Source organism: Rhinatrema bivittatum, chromosome 9, assembly GCF_901001135.1.
Source record: "Rhinatrema bivittatum chromosome 9, aRhiBiv1.1, whole genome shotgun sequence".
Lineage (NCBI taxonomy): Eukaryota > Metazoa > Chordata > Amphibia > Gymnophiona > Rhinatrematidae > Rhinatrema > Rhinatrema bivittatum.
The window spans coordinates 36,752,491-36,770,995 of NC_042623.1; the positions used below are offsets into that span (position 1 = coordinate 36,752,491).

At 43.3% G+C, this 18,505-nt stretch overlaps 1 protein-coding gene across 4 annotated transcripts in view; it reads left to right on the plus strand.

The window, feature by feature from the left end:
* Positions 1–18,505, plus strand: part of SHANK3 (SH3 and multiple ankyrin repeat domains 3) — a 1,690,229-nt gene that overhangs the window by 1,452,447 nt on the left and 219,277 nt on the right. For all 4 annotated transcript variants that reach the window (XM_029615063.1, XM_029615061.1, XM_029615060.1 and 1 more), the window contains one exon: positions 15,081–15,161. In XM_029615063.1, coding sequence (XP_029470923.1) covers positions 15,081–15,161 — 81 coding nt within the window. The remainder of the gene's footprint in view (positions 1–15,080; positions 15,162–18,505) is intronic.

The window sequence follows — 18,505 nt, forward strand, 5'->3', positions numbered from 1 at the left end:
CCACTGGCCACGCCAAGTGTGGTTTCCTATACTCCAGGATCTCTCCATCCGCAGGCACATCCCTCTGGGAACGGACCCGCATCTGCTCACTCAAAACGACGGATGCCTCCTCCATCCCAACCTCCAGGCCTTGTCCCTGACGGCATGGATGTTGAAAGGTTAGTCCTTCAGCCTTTTAACCTTTCGGATTCGGTTTCTCGTGTCCTGATAGCTTCACGAAAGCCCTCTACCAGAAGATCCTATTCATATAAATGGAAAAGGTACACATCATGGTGCACTTCTCAGTCCCTTGATCCCCTTTCCTGTCCAATCTCTAAGTTCTTGGACTATTTATGGCACCTATCAGAATCCGGTCTAAAGACCTCTTCCATTAGGATGCATGTCAGTGCGGTAGCCGCCTTCCATAAAGGTGTACAGGGTGTCCCTATTTCAGTACAACCCCTGGTAACGCGTTTTCTTAAAGGCTTGCTCCATCTGAAGCCACCCTTACGTCCTCCGGCCCCATCTTGGGACCTTAACCTGGTTCTTGGTCGTCTAATGAAACCTCCTTTCGAACCTCTACACTCCTGTGAATTAAAGTATCTCACATGGAAAGTGTTATTCCTTTTGGCTATCACTTCAGCTCGCAGGGTTAGTGAATTGCAGGCCCTAGTTACCTATCCGCCTTACACTAAGCTCCTGCAGGACCGGGCGGTACTCCGCACTCACCCTAAATTTTTACCTAAGGTAGTTTCTGAGTTTCATATTAATCAATCCATCATACTACCTATCTTTTTTCCCAGGCCCCACTCCAACTCCGGGGAACAGACTCTGCATACCCTAGACTGCAAACGAGCTCTAGCTTTTTATCTAGACCGTACAGTTGCTCACAGGAAGAGCACTCAATTATTTGTCTCTTTCCATCCTAACAAGTTAGGACATCCTGTGGGTAAGCAGGCTCTTTCCTCCTGGTTGGCGGACTGCATTTCTTTTTGCTATCAGCAAGCTGGCATTCCTTTTCAAGACCGTGTGAAAGCACACTCTGTGAGGGCCATGGCGACGTCAGTGGCACACCTTCGATCGGTGCCGCTTCCTGACATCTGCAAAGCTGCAACCTGGAGTTCTCTCCATACCTTTGCAGCCCACTATTGTTTGGACAAAGCTGGAAGACAGGACTTCCATCTTCGGCCAATCTGTCTTGCGTAACCTTTTTCCAACGTGATGTACCAACACCCTTCCACCTTCCCGGTAGGGTGCGGATGCCCTTTACCAAATACCACCCCAGTTGTTGTGCCTGTTGCACGTCATTGGGTGCATTTGGTGCAAGTCGGGACATCCTCAGCTCGGTACTCACCCATTTGTGAGGACAACCATCCTGCTTGTCCTGTGAGAAAGCAAATGTTGCTTACCTGATGTAACAGGTGTTCTCACAGGACAGCAGGATGTTAGTCCTCACGAAACCCGCCCGCCACCCCGCGGTGTTGGGTTTGTTTTGTTTTTACTTTTTAGGCACTGCCTGTGGCTTTGAAAATCAGACTGAAGGGAGACCCCTGCTGCCTGCAGGGTCAGTGCCTTGCTGGGCATGCCCAGTAGGGGCCAGTCAAAGTTCTGTTTAAACTTTGACAGAAGTTTTCCGTGGTGGGCTCCATCCTCGATGTCACCCATTTGTGAGGACTAACATCCTGCTGTCCTGTGAGAACACCTGTTACATCAGGTAAGCAACATTTGCTTTCTCCGTAGAAAGCAGGATAAATCAGTCACACAATCCCTTCCACATCCGCTTTAGAGTTAAAGCTTATGGTTCTATTTACTAAGCCGTGATAAGCATTTAATGCTTGAAAAACAGCATTTATCGTGCGATATTGGCAATATTGTGCAATATTTTCACCAAAAACCCACTATGTATTGAAACGAGCTGCTTTTCATGCATAAAATTTGCTAATGCCTGCAAAGCGGCTCATGCATACTTAATCTAATGCAAATAAATTAAGGCAGCCTGCCACAAACACAAGCCGCGTTATTTCCCAAAATGTTAGCTACAACACCTGAGTTGTAGCTAACCTTCAGTGGGAGCATCGGGACGCTAACACACATCCTGATGCTCCCTCACTAAAATTTAAAGGACCACTAGGGCCCAAAAAAGCACCCCCATTCCACCTGTGGTCTTGCGAGAACCCCGTTCAACCCCCCTTTAGACCCTAAATTTAAAAAACCAGATACCCAAGTCATGAAGTCATGAACCCTACTCTTGTCCCCACCCCGCCCTTAAAATATCAAAATACCCCCTGGCTTTCACCTACTCCAATAGCACCGGAGCTCTCCCTCATGCACCTTTCTCCTGTGGTACCTTAAAGATCTCTGATGGCCTAGTGGGGCCTGGAGCGCCCCCTAGGCACTGGGCCGGCCGGTCACTAAATTCAAAATGGCCCTGCTGGCCCCCATGCTAAGAATGCCCCAATTTCATGGTGCTATTCCAGAAGGAGGAATGCCAAAGGGACTTTGATGTTTTAAGGGGACAGAGTGAGGACAGGGGAGGGCCATCCCATGTGACTTGGACACCTGTTATTTAAATTTAAGGCCTGAGGGTCACCTCTAAAGGCGGTGGAGGTGGGTGGGATGGGGGTCTCACAAGACCCCCAGGGAGGTTTTAACATTGTAGGGACTGCTTTTTCAGGCCATATGGGGCCCTTTAATTAGATGCCCCTCAGGCAAATGGGGCTGCCATTGCATGATTTTTGTCGCAATATTTTGTCACAGATTTTTTCCATGAGAAAAAATATCACCATGGTATTTTTTCTGAGAGGAACAATACCTCAGGCTGCCTGCCTAAAACTCACACTTCTTAGTCTGTCTTTCCATTGTACATATGTATATAATTGCAAACGTTGTTTATAATTTAATGCAAACTTTCCCATGTTATCTCCCCCCTCTTTTAATACCTTGTTCACATGTTTTTAATCGTTCAATGTAAGGCGCCATGCCTGGCGCCAGTTTTATGTTACAATGTGAACCGATATGATATCCTGGATGAATGTCAGTATATAAAAATTTTAAATAAATAAATAAATAAATAAATAAATAAATAAGAAAAAACCTTGGGAATGCGCCCCCCCCTCCCCTTGGTGTTTTCCTGCAGCATAGTAAATGACTCTCTTCGTTTGCTATTAAGACTGAGGAGACTCGCACAGCATGTGGTAGCGTGGGAATGTCCACTCTAAGAGCTTTCGGTCTCGGCACTGTTGGATGATGTCACCCACTTGTTTGGCTGATTTATCCTGTTGTCTACAGACAACAGCTGTTACAGGTAAACAACTTAGCTTTACAACCTTCCTTATAATGTAAAAGAAACTGGTTCAGGCCTCGAGGATGAGGTAATATAACATATAAGCACTACCACTGATTCCTGATTATCTTCCTTACATGATCCCTCCCCCTTCCATGGAGATACTCATCCTAATATTGGGAAGAGATAACACCATGATTATACTTTATTTTATATTATGTACACTACTCTATTTGGATATTATTTATAAAAATAGTTTATAAATAAATAAAAATGAAATAAAATCAGGGCATCGGTAATCAAACAGGCATATAAAACACACAAAAAAACAAAAGACAGATTCCCCTCTTAACTCTGAAAGATCTTTATTTAAGTTAGATTATTACCCTCCCATTATTATTGCCTTAAAATTGTCCATAATCCCAACAGAAGGTGCTGTTACCCAGTAGAGAACAATTCCAGTTGAGCTGGAAGACCAAAATGGCAGGAGGAGGCTGCTGGGATAAAATAATTGTACATTGTATTTACTGTCTCTCTGAACTCTGAATACTTCAGGCACTGCATCTTACTTTCTGATGCATTGTCATTATCTCTGCACAATCTCTCTCGTTCATCTGAACTCTGCCATACTCTCATACTTACTCTTTCTAGCTATCACTATCACTTACTTTCTCGCTACACAATATTCACTCACTCTTTTTACATACACAGTGAAGTCAATATTTAAAATCGGCTGGGAGAAGCAGTATATAAATAAGTGAAATAAATTAAAACCCTGAAAATGGATACTTATCCAGGTAAAGTTAGCCAAAAAGTTATCAGAAATATTCAGCGGGATAAACATCTCGCTGAATATCCTTGAATAAAGTTGTCCTGCTATATGTAGCCAGATAATTTTGAAATCTGATTGGTTATGTTTGAATATTGCCTGTTAAGTTTCAAAGTTACCTGGATAGGTGTAAACAGATCAGTCCCCAAGTGTATCCAAATAACTTTACCTTAATCGGCTATATTCAAAGAATGTACCAGTAATGAATAGAGCTGGTTAAGTGCCAAGACAGGGGGAAAAAACAGGCTGGCAGGCACACCTGCCTCAGCCCCCCACCCCCGCGTGTGAAAAATGGGCCTCCCCCAATCCCCCCCCCCCAAATCATTTGAAAGTGAAAGTAAGCTAGGACCGATGGACATCTTACCCCTCCCTTCCCCCCAGGTTGTCAAAGAAATGTTCTCTCTGCTCTGACCTCTTCCTTTCTCCCCTCCCTGCCACCACAAACTTAACCCTCCTATCCCACCCATCATCTCCAACATTCTCCCCGAGCCCAGAATTGCAGTACACTCATACTGTTTCCCTTGCTGGATGGGGCAGAAGGGTTTTGGAGGGTGCCGGATGTGCAGAAGGGTTAGGGTTGTGGCTGTGGCTGTGGGACGAGAGAAAGAGGTAAGGGCTTTTTAGCAACTCGAGGTGGGGAGGACAAGGGCAGGGGGAGGGGCTGGCGATCAGTCCCAGATGACTGACTTTAAAACTATTCCCCTAGTTTTATCAAAATGTTATAAATATAGTGGAAATAGTGCCTGCGATACAAAAAAAGGGTGTGGTTAGGCTAAATACCCTGCTTCTGCAAGGTGCAATAAAGTTATTGCTTTGCATGCTGATTAATACATCAAGGGGAGGGGGAGGAGAGAGAGACACTGTATAGAATCAGTCTGAGACTCTATATTTACCACTACAGAGGGGCACTTTGAATCGGGTTGGGGGGCAATTTTACTATGAATACCTCAGAATGTTTCTGTAATACCACCCCCCTAAACCCCCACCCCAATTCAAAGTGCCCCTCTACAGTGGACAATATATATATATAGCGAGAGAGAGAGAGAGTGTCAGATTGACTCTACAGAGTCTCTCTCTCTCACACAAATATTTTTTGGGCAGGCTGGAGCAGGCAGATCCACTAGCCTGATCTTCTAGGTCAGCACTTAACTGGCTATATTCTTTGAATATAACTGATTAAGGTAAAGGTATTTATGATCATGTTTCCGAATAACTTTGCCCCTGCACTTGGCCATGTTTAGAGTTATCCAATCAACTTTATCAGTTAATTCTAAATATCAGAGTTAGCCGGTTAAGTTCTTTGACTAACTCAGCTCTGCCCTGGAACACCTCTGACATGTCTCCCACTTATCTGGCTAAATATTATCCGAATATTAACTTATCTGGATACAGTTTAGCTGGATAAGTGGTAATAATAGTCAAATGTGGGCATTTATCTGGGTAATGCACAAATTTGAATATCGAGCTCAGTATGTCACTTTCAGTCTTTATGCATGTTCTCATTCGCTCTCTCAGTATTTCTCTGCACACTCTGATATCAGTATTCACAGTCGTTTAGCCAGGTAACTTGTGAGTTATCCAGCTAAATGCTGACTTTTGAATATCCCTGGCACTTATCCAGCTACATTTTAGCCTGAAAACTTAACTCTAACTCCAAATATCATTTGGCCATGTCTAGATGTGGGCCCAAGGAAGAATGTGTTCTTGGATAACTTTAACTAAACCAGTGATTATTCAAAGGGTAGGCTAATGCTGCTGTCCTTCCCTTAATTCATTTTGGGGGGGAGAGAGAGAGGAAGACTTTCTAGGCCTAAAGGCCTGCAACATATTATGCATATTTGGGGGAGAACTCTGCAGGAGAGGCGATTGGTAGGCATGACTGGCATTGTTTTCACTAGGATGGGGGAACTTTTTATATCACTGGTTAAGTTAAAGTTATCCTGGTATACATACCCAGATAACTTTGCAAACTAACTGCCAATATTCAAACCTAGCCAGTTAGCTTTCAAATTTATCCAGATAACTTTTGGGGGGATATTCAATGGGATACTTATCCCGTTTAGTATCCCTGATGGCTTATCTGGCTAACTTTAGCCAGATAAATAATCCATTATGCATTGTTTTTTTTAACTTTTGGTTTCTGTGTCACTCTTACTATTCCTCTGATTACTTTGGGGCTGATATTCAAAGGGATCTAGTTGTCTAACCTTGGAGTTGAGCTGCTCGATCCCATGGGGGTGAAAGGTTTTCCCGCTGTGCAGCTAAATATGCTGCTCAATTTATAGGTATTTTGAGGTGGGCGATGGGGGCATGGCAAAGGACTTAGCTAGCTAGTGCTTAACGTTGGCCGCTTAAGGAAGGAAAGATAGCTACATCTCAGAAGGTGTAGCGAAATTTCTTGATGGTGGCTGTGTTAATGTATGCCATCACTTTCCCCCACTCCAATCCAATTACTAGCCTCTGCACCCCCTACATTACCCCTGCCTCAGGGGCAGCAGAGCGCCTTTTTAATTGGGAGGGCCAACCAAGCTCTGCTCCCCAGCTCCACCCCAAGCTCCGCCCACATTCCTACTGCCAAGTTTTTACTTTACATTTGCTGTTAATTATTCAATCTTACATATATTCTTTGCATTAATCAGAGAGTATAATTATTCATTCTTAGACCAATTAAATGTTTGATGCTAGAAAAACAGACATAATTGTAAAGAAGAAAATGACAAAAACAGCATTACTAATAGAAATGTCAGTACTAAGTGACTATTTGTCATCACAAACCACCCCCAACGTACACACACACACAACATTCTAACAATGGGGGCAGAGTAGCATATCTTCCCCTATATCTCACCATAGAAATAAATTCTGGTGTCATCTAAGTAACAAAAACACAAATGTTCTCCACTACCCAGCACATTGTGAAATATAAAATCCTGGGGGGAGGGGACAAAACAAAACCCTGCATATATGTAGCAAACCTGCCATACTACAGCACTAACTCACAAGACTCCAAAAGCAACAATTCTACCTGTGATTTGGCAGCACTGCAAATACTACACCGGCACCTAGAACACCAATAGACCTCCTGTTGGGAAATCACAATGAACAAGGCCACTACAGATCCCTACACAGAAACTCCATGCTAGCAGAATACCTCACCTTAGTCACACATGCAAAATGAGCCTCAACAAATACAAAATAAGTGACCACAAATTAAAAACAGAAATATCCAGATAAAAACTAGAACGATAACCGCAAGAAGCCAGGCTCTGCATGCAGTGCAGCACTGGAGCATTTGAAAAAGACATGCATTTCCTCCTAGACTAGGGGAGAGCCCAGTCATTTTTCTTGTGGGGAGTGAGGGCTGAAATGTAACATAACACCTATCACCTGTCTCAGCAGCACCCATATAATATGGTACTATACAGGGGCTGCGGAGCCTTTGTCATTTTTCTTGTGGGAGGTGGGTAGGAGGAAGTGAGCAACAAGAGAGGGATCGGATCAGAGAGCCCAACGAGATAGGAGAAGGATAAGACAAGGGGTGAGAGCAAGAGGGAGTGGATATGGGGGAGGGATGTGGGGCTCTGAAGGGAGCACGGGGGCAGTGATATACTTAAAGTATTTGGCACATGGGGTGGATACTTCCTTTGTTACCCCCATATATAATGTTAAAATGTAAACACACAGAAAATATACTGTTATGCCTGAAAGTAGATTTTTAAATAGTACACTAAGTACAGTACTGTCATTAACAAATTGAAAATAAGAAAAATGCAGGACATTAATAAATCAGTGAACAGGTATTACTGTACATGTAGCTAAAAATATTGTACAAAAGCTTTTAAAACTTCATAAGCCCTTTCGTCAGATAAGAAAGAGCAACACTGCAAACATTACAACAGGCCTTAGAAGACCAAGACACCTTCTATTGAAAACAGGAATATAGAACCCTACACAGCAACTATACACTATCAAAAGTCCTCATCTTGGTCACACATACAGACCACAGGCAGACCAATAAACAACAAATCAAGAAAAATAAAACTTCAATTATAGTGAAACCATACTAATAAAAAAAAGAAATATTTCAAAACAGCTAATGAAGAGAACATCCAATGAGGGGTGGATTGGCCTATCGGGGGATCGGGCTTCCCGTGGTGGACCGGTCATTCCCATCACTTGTTTTTTTGTTTGTTGTTTTGTTTTTTTTGTTTTTTTAAATAAGGATTCCCACCAAAAAAAATGAAAAGGGCTGCTGCGGGCCGATGAAACTGCACTTGAAGTGAGACCTGTAGGCTGGGTCAGCGCTCATTCTGCTGTGCCCGAAGAGGACCTGCGAGCAGGGTCAGTGCACCACCGGTCTGGGGGCGGCGATGGCATGACTTCTCCTTCTTCCTGTCTGTCCGCGTGGCCTGGAAGCGGAAGTGGTGGGTCTGCACAGACAGGAAGAAGAGGCCAAGCAGGAAAAAGAAGAGTGCCAGCCGTTGCAGTAGGAGGCAGCATTGCCCTCAAGTTTGTGCGGCGTCCAAGAAGCAGCAGCAACATCGCTCCTGCCTCGGCCTCCACCTCCACGGAAGCCCATTCCCTGGGCCATCGCAGGAAGAGGCATCAAGTGCCTGAGGAAAAGCAACAGCGCCACCTCTTCCCCCCCCCCCCCCCCCCCCCCCACTGGAAACAGAGCAGCATCAGCCTCCGCAGCCTCAAGAAAAATGAAGAGTCCATCTGCCATGGGGGCTGAAACAGGAGGCTACCACTGTATTTATTTTATTTATTTATTTATTTAGCGTTTTTTTATATACCGAGGTATAGCAGAGTTGCCTTCACTCCGGTTTACATTATAACAAACCAGTTACATTTAAATTTGACAGATTACATTAATCAGACTGAGAAACAGACATAAAATTAGTCTAACAAACAGCAGGATATATTACAAGTAAGGTATACTGAAAAAACATAAATAAATTGTCCTATCGGTAGACTGATAGTTATGAGATCTGGGGAGGGGGAGGAAGAGAATGTGTATATGTGTGTGTGTGTGTGTGTGTGTGTGTGTGTGTGTGTGTGTGAGCATGTGTGTATATATGAGAGATTGTGAGGAACAACCCCTCACCTCTCCCCTGCTAATCCACGACAATCTCAGAGCATCTAGAAATCAAAAGATTTCAGGTAATGACAACTGGGAATTTTTTTATCCTTTTTAAGTTTTAAGTACTGGATGGTGTTTGAAATATTTTATTGGTCTTTGGAAAATTGATATGAGTTTTCAATTATTAAATGTTGTTCTATTTGTTAGCTGTTTTGAAATATTCTTTTTATTAGTTTGGTTTTTGTTCTATTGATCATTTATATTTACTGATTTTGATGTTTTCTGAGGACTTGCAGTAGTTCTGTTTTTCCATTGTTGCACTCCATAATAGTCTGGCCTCTTGCGGTTAACAGTTCAGTTTTTGTCTGCATGTTTGTATTAATACTTTATGATTACTTTAGTCTGCATTTTTGTGAGGGTCTGTTTGTATTTTGCATGTGTGATTGAGTTGACATACTCTGCTAGTATTTATTTATTTATTTTATTTATTTGAAGTTTTTATATACCGACGTTCATCAATGTTATCACATCGGTTCACAGTGTAACGCAAACAGACGCCTGGGGTAGCGCTTTACATCGAACAAATATAACATGTTAACAAAAGAGTAATTGAGGGGGGGGGAAATAATGGGGGGTATAGCGTTAAATGTTATAAACAAGATTTGCAAATATATACAATATATACATTAATAGGAGATAGCATAAAATAAATTTGGGCCGGATTTGAAATGAGAAGAGGGGTGAAAGGAGAGAGGAGTGGGGAGGGAAAGGCGGGGAGGGTAGCGCAGAGGAGAGGGAAAGGAGAAGTTAGGTGTATGCTTTAATGAAAAGCCAGGTCTTAAGCTTCCGTTTGAAGGTTTTTAGGCATTCTTCTTGCCGTAGTTCGACTGGCATTGTGTTCCAGAGAGTCGGCCCGGCGATCGAGAGCGCGCGGGCTCTCGTGGAAGTTAGTTTGTAGAGTTTGGGAGAGGGGGTGGGCATGGTGGCGAGATGTGGGTGTCTAGTGGGCTTATTAGATTGGTGGAGGCGGAAGGATTCGTTAAACCAGTTCATATCAGGATTGTATAAGGCCTTGTGGACGAGAGAGAGAGAGCCTTATATTGTATGCGGGATGCTATTGGGAGCCAATGTAGGTCTTTTAAAACAGGTGTGATATGGTCATGTCTGCGTGAGTTGGTCAAAATCCGGGCTGTGGTGTTTTGCAATATTTGAATGGGGTGGATGGCATTGTTCGGTAGGCTGAGGAGGAGAGAATTACAATAGTCGGTTTTGGCGAAGATGGTGGTTTGTAGTACTGTACGGAAGTCAGGGGGATGTAGTAAGGGTTTAAGTTTTTTTAGGGCGTGAAGTTTAAAGAAGCCGTCTTTTAGTATATTATTGATGAATTTCTTCAGCGTGAAGTGACCATCAAGGATGATTCCCAGATCACGGACTTGTTGGGCAAATGGGATATGAGAAAGTGGGGGGGGATAGGTTGGTTTTGGGGTGAGATGAACATGATTTCAGTTTTAGTGGTGTTAAGAGCTAAATGGATGGAAGATAGGAGATTGTTTATGGATTGGAGGGTGTCATTCCAGATATCCATGGTTTTCGATAGAGAGTCAGTGATTGGTATGAGCAGCTGAACGTCATCAGCGTAAACATAATGAGGGAGATTAAGACTAGAAAGGAGGTAACAGAGGGGTAGGATGTAGATATTGAAGAGGGTTGAGGAAAGGGATGATCCTTGTGGGACACCCTGATTGAGGGGGATGGCCTTGGATTCGTGATTTCCTAGCTGGATTTTGAAATTTCTGTTACTAAGGTAGGAGTTGAACCAGTTGTGGGCAACACCTGTAATGCCAATTTCAGTTAAGCGCTGTAGGAGAGTGGAATGGCTGATGGTGTCGAATGCGGAAGAGATATCGAGAAAGGCAAGAATATAGGATTGCACTTTCTCGAATCCTTTAAGAATATGGTCTGACAGGGAGAGTAAAAGAGTCTCAGTACTATGAGATTTCCGGAAACTGTACTGAGCGGAGGCAAGGATGTGGTTATCCTCGAGGTATTCTGTAAGTTGTTTGTTGACGGTTTTTTCAAGGAGTTTAGAAATGAAAGGAAGATTGGAAATGGGGCGATAGTTAGCTAGATCAGAGGGGTCGAGTTTAGGCTTCTTTAGAATAGGTTTGACGATTGCCTGTTTAAGGGGGACAGGTACATGTCCAGAGTTAATGGACAGGTTGATGATGTTTGTTAAGGGTTTAGCAATAAGGTGAGGTATTGTAAGTAGATGTTTAGTAGGTATTGTGTCAGAAGGGTGGGTGGAGGGTTTGGCTTTCTTGATGAGGGTTTCTATTTCTAGTGTTGGGGTGCAGTCTAGAGAGGAGAGGACTTTAGTGTTGTTACTATGCAGGGATCTGTAGCAGTTTGGCTTTTTCGGTTTTCCTAATAGTAGGCTTTTTAGGGTCTGCTATAATAATCACAGTGTTGCCTTTTCATAAATAAAGTTGTTAGTGTTTAAGTGCTGGCAGTTATTGCAGTTTTGATATGGAGATTTACTATATTGAAATTGTAATCCAGTTTACATGTGGCTTTCTGAGGGCCAAGCTCATACCCAACGCACATTACAATAAACCTAATGCCAATTGCAAGGCTGTTGGCACCTGATATCGTTGTTCAGGCACCAGCAGACAGGAGAAAGCAGCCTGTGCTGCAAGGCCATGATTTGATTTTTCAGGCTTAGGGAGGGTGAATGAGGAGATTGTGGCAATACCATGGGGATGAGCAGTGGAAAGGGAATAATGCGCCTCCCACTGCCACCAAAGAGGTTTCTCCTGTGGTCTGCAAAAAATTGGAGGGCCATGGCCCCTGCAGCCCTCTACTTTCTGACGCTTATGCCCTGCCTCACTACCCCAGACTGAAATCAAGTCTTCTTGGTCTATGACTCCACACACCCACCTTTCCAGAACAAAGACAGGCCTCTTTAGGTCAAACACAGGCTTTCTGGGCCCCCTCAGAATATACCCACCCCCTATCCTGGCCCCCCCATCACCCCAGTTCAAACATAGGCCTTACAGAACTATTCCAGTTCAAAGACCAACCTTCTAGGCCCGCAAAACCTCCCACTCATGGTAGCTCTAGGGCAAATGGTGCCATGGGTGAAAATCGTTGTTGGCATTCCCTCCCCCCAACTGATCCTTGATCACAAACATACCCGTGCTCTCACACACCCCCACATTATGTGTGTGTGCATGTGTAAGTACATATGAGTTACACATAGGCTCTCTCATACTGGCACTTCTTGTTGGTGGAGATTCAGAGGCATGTAGGAGACTGTAAGTGGGTGTCTGGGGGTGGGGGTTTTGCAAGCCTGGAAGGTCTGTTTTTGATCTGGGGGTGGGGGAGGGAGTGGGAGTTTCTAGATGGGCCTCATGGGAGGGAGGGCGGGTGAGGAATGACTTGGTGGCCTGATATGTTTTGGCAGGGAGGAGGATTCCCTGTGCTAACTGATCCTTTCACTTTCGGCTGTTTAGCTCAGGGGAAGGCAATATGTAGAAAATGGCACTTTCTTTAACTTGGCCATGGTTAACATTTCTGCATTCTGTATATCATTAGTTTTGTTCATCAGGCATTTTTAAAGCTTGATGTTAACACTAGCATTTAAATCAGTAAATAACACCTGCTGAATGTTCTCTTTAACCTGAGTGGGGCACCTCCAACTTCCTTCTAACCACCTGGTGCTACTCTATCCATCTCATGGGACTTCTGTTCATGGTCTTAGGGAACCTGCCAACACCACGTGGGTCAAACTGCAAAAAGACTAGAGTGGCATGCACCAGGCGGGTAGAAGGGAGTCCAAGATCTAATATTGTTTGTGTCACCATGTCGGTTTTTGCTCTGGCTAATATATAGGCTCTTATGTATTCTCTTGTTAATCTCTGAGCATACCTGATTCTCAGCTATCTGATTATCAGCATTTCGATGTTGTTCAAGATCAAAGGGCAATTTCTCAAGGTGCAAGTGAATGAATAACCAGTCTGAATTACAGGGCGCATGAACTTCTGGAGAGAAGGCAGGGGAGACTCATCAGGTGTCCTTTACATTCATATTTTTCCATCTTTTTTACCCTTTTTAACATTGTGGTCCTGCCTTGCATTAACAGGTCTGATCACATTGGCCACTGTAAATAGTGATCTTGATACTACAAGGAAGTTGTAATGAGAAAAGAATAAGCAGAAGGGAGGAAAGGCAGTCCCTAATGCAAGGAAGTAGAGAAGGCGGGAGTTAGAGGAGCTGGTAGCTGGGATAGTAAAGAGCTGTAATTATTTTGTCAGTGCACAAAAGCACTAGCTGTGGAACAGACATAGGTACTAGTGCTGGTTCTGAGATTTTGCAGTGGGAATCTCTGCTTTTTTTTTTTACCTTACTTTTCTCTCACTCTTTTCACTGTTCCCTTTTGCAAAGACCCCTCCCTCCCCATCTAGTGAGAGCTGAGCTGCCCCCTCCCTTTGCTTTGTTAGCTGTCAGCGGGCCTGAGAGGGTTTTAGCTGCAGATTCTGTATGATACAGCAGGAGACGGTGGCCTTGGGCACGAGCAGTGCAAAGCGGAGCGCTGTCTCTGAATGAACCATGGGTGGTTGCTCTGGCATGGATGTGGTTCTTGCTGCAGGGGTAACCGTTTTCACAGGCTGGGCTCTCCAGAAGTGCTTGACATAGCGAACACTGGCACACCTGCTGCTTGTGACGGAGAAAGGTAGATTTGTTCAGATCGTAGGCGCGCATTCCTCGCATGCCTCCCTGCCCTCCTCTCTCTCTCTCTCTCTCTCTGTTTCCACGCTATCTTGTCCAAGGACAGAGTCTGCCTTTCTGAGAGATCCTTTAGTGCATATAATCGCAGCCTGTAAGAGAATATCTGGCAGCTCCTGGAAACGCCCATGCTGAAGTCTCTGATGCAGGGACAGGCAGCTCCAGCAGAAGCCCGAAGCTCTGGTTACCGTGGTAACGCCTGAGCATTGGATCTTATGCATTGTTCCGGAGCGAGAAGGGGGAGAGAAAGAGAGGAGGAGGAGGCACCTGAAGTGGAGAGGAAGGCCTACAAGTAAATCTTTGCTCCTCAGGTGGAGGCAGAGGAGGAGTCCGAGGTGATCCTCTCAAGCCAGTGGGACTTAGACTTAGCAGGAATCCCTCCTTCCTCTTGTGGAGCCTCTAACCCTGCTTCACGTCAGTCGGATACTGCTGCTCAGCAGCATGAATACCTCTTAAAGACCTGGGCTTCGCTATTCTGCCACAGACACAGGACTAAGGTTTCTGTAGGTGACTGCAATGAGGAGAGGCTGGGAACTCTGAGCAAAGGTTGTGTGAGCTGGGATGGCAGAATGAAATTGCCCCTAGAAACATTTTCAGAATATAGATTAGTGGGATGTGAAGGTACTGGTGTTATAAATCTTGGCTGAATTCACATCGTCTGGGGTCAACTTCTTTCTCATGGACTTTAATCTCATGTTTAAGGCCACTAAAGCAGGCAGTCCTTTCCTAGTCTCCCTTCAGTGACAAAGGCCTGGGAAAACCAGATGCCTGAGATATTCACAGGTAGCTGGCAGAGAAGGAGTTAATCATTTCCCACCCTTCATGCTGTAACACCTCTTACAGTGACTATGAGGTGATCCAATGCTCTATTGGAGGGCTCTGTGAGTGACTGGTTGCTTCCATATCCACATGTATCCTAGAGCAACTCCTACTTTCTGATGCTTTAACAATGAAAAAGTTTGCTTCAAACCGCAGCCTGAATAAGATCCTGCAGCAGTGTGACTCCTCCTCACGGGAATATGAGGAGATCCAGGCTGTAGAAAAAAAGTGGAACCTTCACCTGGCAGCTCCTCTTAAACTCTTGGACAAGAAACCCAAAGTAGCCTCTCTCTTCCTTTCAGCTCCTCCACCACCTAAGAGGGCACCCAGCACCACCCTGACACTGCGCTCCAAATCCATGACTGCTGAGCTTGAAGAGCTAGGTATAGTATCATAACCATACTTTATCATCTGTAATATATATGCCTCACTGTGTCTGATAGTTGGGTGTGTTTTGGATGCATGTTAAACATATGCTATTGGAAGAGTACATGTGTAACACACAGGATTGTATTAAATGTTTATGTATAAGAATTCTGTGCATTCATAAATACCCCAAGCAAAACATGCATAAACAAGAGTATATGTATACAGATATGTCACAGTACATCTATGAATATGCAGATGCGTGTGTTAGCATAGGTACGATATATGTATGAATAAACAGGTTCATATATGTGTTCTATATATTTATATAAACATATAGGTAAATGCATGTAAACATATAGATAAGTACATGTATTAATACACAGACACAGGCATGTAAAAATGTAAGTGTAACTAATGCTGATGTGCCACCCAAGGAATGATTACAGTTCAGGTTTCAGTATAATTGATACCCAAATTGTGATTGAAGGAAATGCTGGACACAAGTTCAAGGCAGAAGATGCACATGTTTATTAAAGCATCTCTCTACTTTTAAGTTAAACCCTTTTGCTTTCAAAGAAGAGGCAAGGGGATGCCCAGTGAGCACAGAACTGGATGTATAACTTCTAGGACTCAGTTCCAGGTTGCCACTGATGCTGGTAAAACTAATGGAACCATAATGAGTCAGAAAACAGCCCCGTGATTTCACGTGGAAGTCCCATGAGGTAATCACTCCTGAATGGCACAGGGCCACTGTTATATATCTTACATTCTTGGTGATGCCAGTAGGAGAAAGAAACCAGTGCTGGGTCTGAAAATCTTTAAAACTTCTGTTTTTCTGTGTTCATTGGATACCCATTTAACTTCTATTTCAAAAAGCAACCAAAAGTCAGATTAGAACAGAGGGATACTGTAAATAGGTTTAATATGAAAGTTATATGCTTAGATTCAGGAATGACTAACAGTGGGAATATAATACTGCAATAACTTTTATATAATATTGTACTGTAGCTTAATATGGTACTAAAGGCATGAACTAAACAAGAATGTATTTATTTATTTATTGAATTGATTTATATTCCGCTTTTCAAGCACTTTAAAGCAGATTACATTCAAGTAATATAGGTATTTCCATATCCCCAGAGGGCTCATAATCTAAGTTTGTACCTGAGGCAACAGAGGGTAAAGTGACTTGCCTTAGGTAACAAGGAGTGGTAGAGGGATTTGAATCATGGTTTCTCAGTTTCATAGCCTTCTATTCTGTGTAAAAGTGACAAAAGAATTTTACACTCTACCAGCTGTTCCTTATTCAGCCTCATTTAGAATATGGTAAAATGATTTAAGCCCCTAACTTCAAAAAAGTATCAGAGAAAGAGGCTTCACCAAGAAATAAGAATTATGATATACAGGCAACCACTCTTGAACCCAAAAGGTTTATAGGCGGAGTTTTGAAAATTCACTTATCTGAGGTAAGTGGATTTTGATAACTGGAAAGCAGTGTTGGCCTTTCACCTGTGTCAGGAGGTGGAGGTAACCTCTTCGGCCCTTGCAGGGTGGAAGGTGGCGGTGTCATCTTTAGCCTCTGAGAGAGGGAGCAGCAGTTTCAACTCCAGTGGGAAACTTGAGGGCATTGGCAGCTTTGCAAGGTCTTCCAACAGTGGCCAAAGTAGCAAGGCCACAGGGCCCTCCACTGGTGGCAGCAGCAAGAGCAGGAAAACTGCAGAGCCAGCTTGTAGAAGCAGGAGGAGCAGGGCCTTAGAGAGGAAGGGAAGAGCGTGAGAGCGGGATGGGGAAAGGGAGAGAATAGTGAAAGGGCTGCATAGGGATGGGAGGAAGAGAGAACTCTCTTTAAGGGATTGAGTAATTCTTGGAGAAATTTATGAATCCCTGTTTATAAGTCGCCCAAATGTATTTCATGTATTTATTTAAATCATTGAAATATGCAGTCCTTATGCAATTTATGATAGAGAAGCTAATGTAAGTGTAGTGATTCATGATAAAAAAAAAACTGCAGTTTCTTCCAAACTTAAAGGGGTAGATATTCAAAAGCCAAGTAGATAGATAACTAAAAGGTTATCCATCTAAATGGCTAAGCTGCTATTTTAAAACTCTAAACCAGCTATATTCTAGCCTGGTAAAGAGTTATCTGGCTAGAATATAGCCGGTTAAGTTGAGGGTGTTCTGGCAGCGGTGCCATAGGCGTTCCCGGGAAGAGCAGAGTTAGCTGTTAACAATCATATAACTCTATCCACGCTGTAGGACTAGTCTAACTTTAAGATATCCACACATCCAAGGAGATGCAAGAAGTTAAGTAAGGTCCAATTCAATTTGTCAATAGTTTTATTTCAATTTTTTCAAAACCAGCAACTCCATTGCTCAGCTGTCAAGATACAGTTCTCAATAGGAAACACGGACCCCGTGTTTCGCCGAACAGGCTACGTCAGGAGGGATAACAATTTCAGTAACTAAAAAACAGAATAAAAAATAATCAAATTATTATACAGGCAAGGACCAAAAATGGGAGAAAATACCGTAGCGTGTTTTCACCGATAAACATACCTTATAAATGACAGCTCAGTCTAACATTTCATACAGCAACGAGAGCGGATGGCAGAGACGGAAGCAAACATTTAAAGGGACCGTACATCCTTGCTGTATGAAATGTTAGACTGAGCTGTCATTTATAAGGTATGTTTATCGGTGAAAACACGCTACGGTATTTTCTCCCATTTTTGGTCCTTGCCTGTATAATAATTTGATTATTTTTGATTCTGTTTTTTAGTTACTGAAATTGTTATCCCTCCAGACGCAGCCTGTTTGGCGAAACACGAGGTCCATGTCAGGGGACCCTATTGAGAACTGTATCTTGATAGTTGAGCAGTGGAGTTGCCAGTTTTGAAAAAATTGAAATAAAGCTATTGACAAATTGAATTGGACCTTAACTTCTTGCATCTCCTTGGATGTGTGAATATTGAATTGCTGGAGTGCAATTTCTCTTGCTCCAATTTTCTTGTATTTTGGATATTTCCCTAACTTTAAGATATCCCAGGATATTCAGCGGTGTGGTCGGATAGGTGTATCCGGCTAACTTTGTTAGCTGCTCAGCAGCTGAATATGGACCCCAAAATATCATTCTTAAACAGATCCTTGAATTCTTCAAACCACATTCCTGTTTAATGTGCCAAGTTCCAGTTGGTATGATTGCCCCATGATTTACAAACATTTTAAATTGATGAGGAGACCAATACAGAAATACCCAGGCAATATGGGCACTGTGGTGGCATATCCAGCTAATCTGGCAATTCAGGGCAAGATTTATAATTTTTGGAACAAAAGATTCAGCCATTAGATTCAATGATCT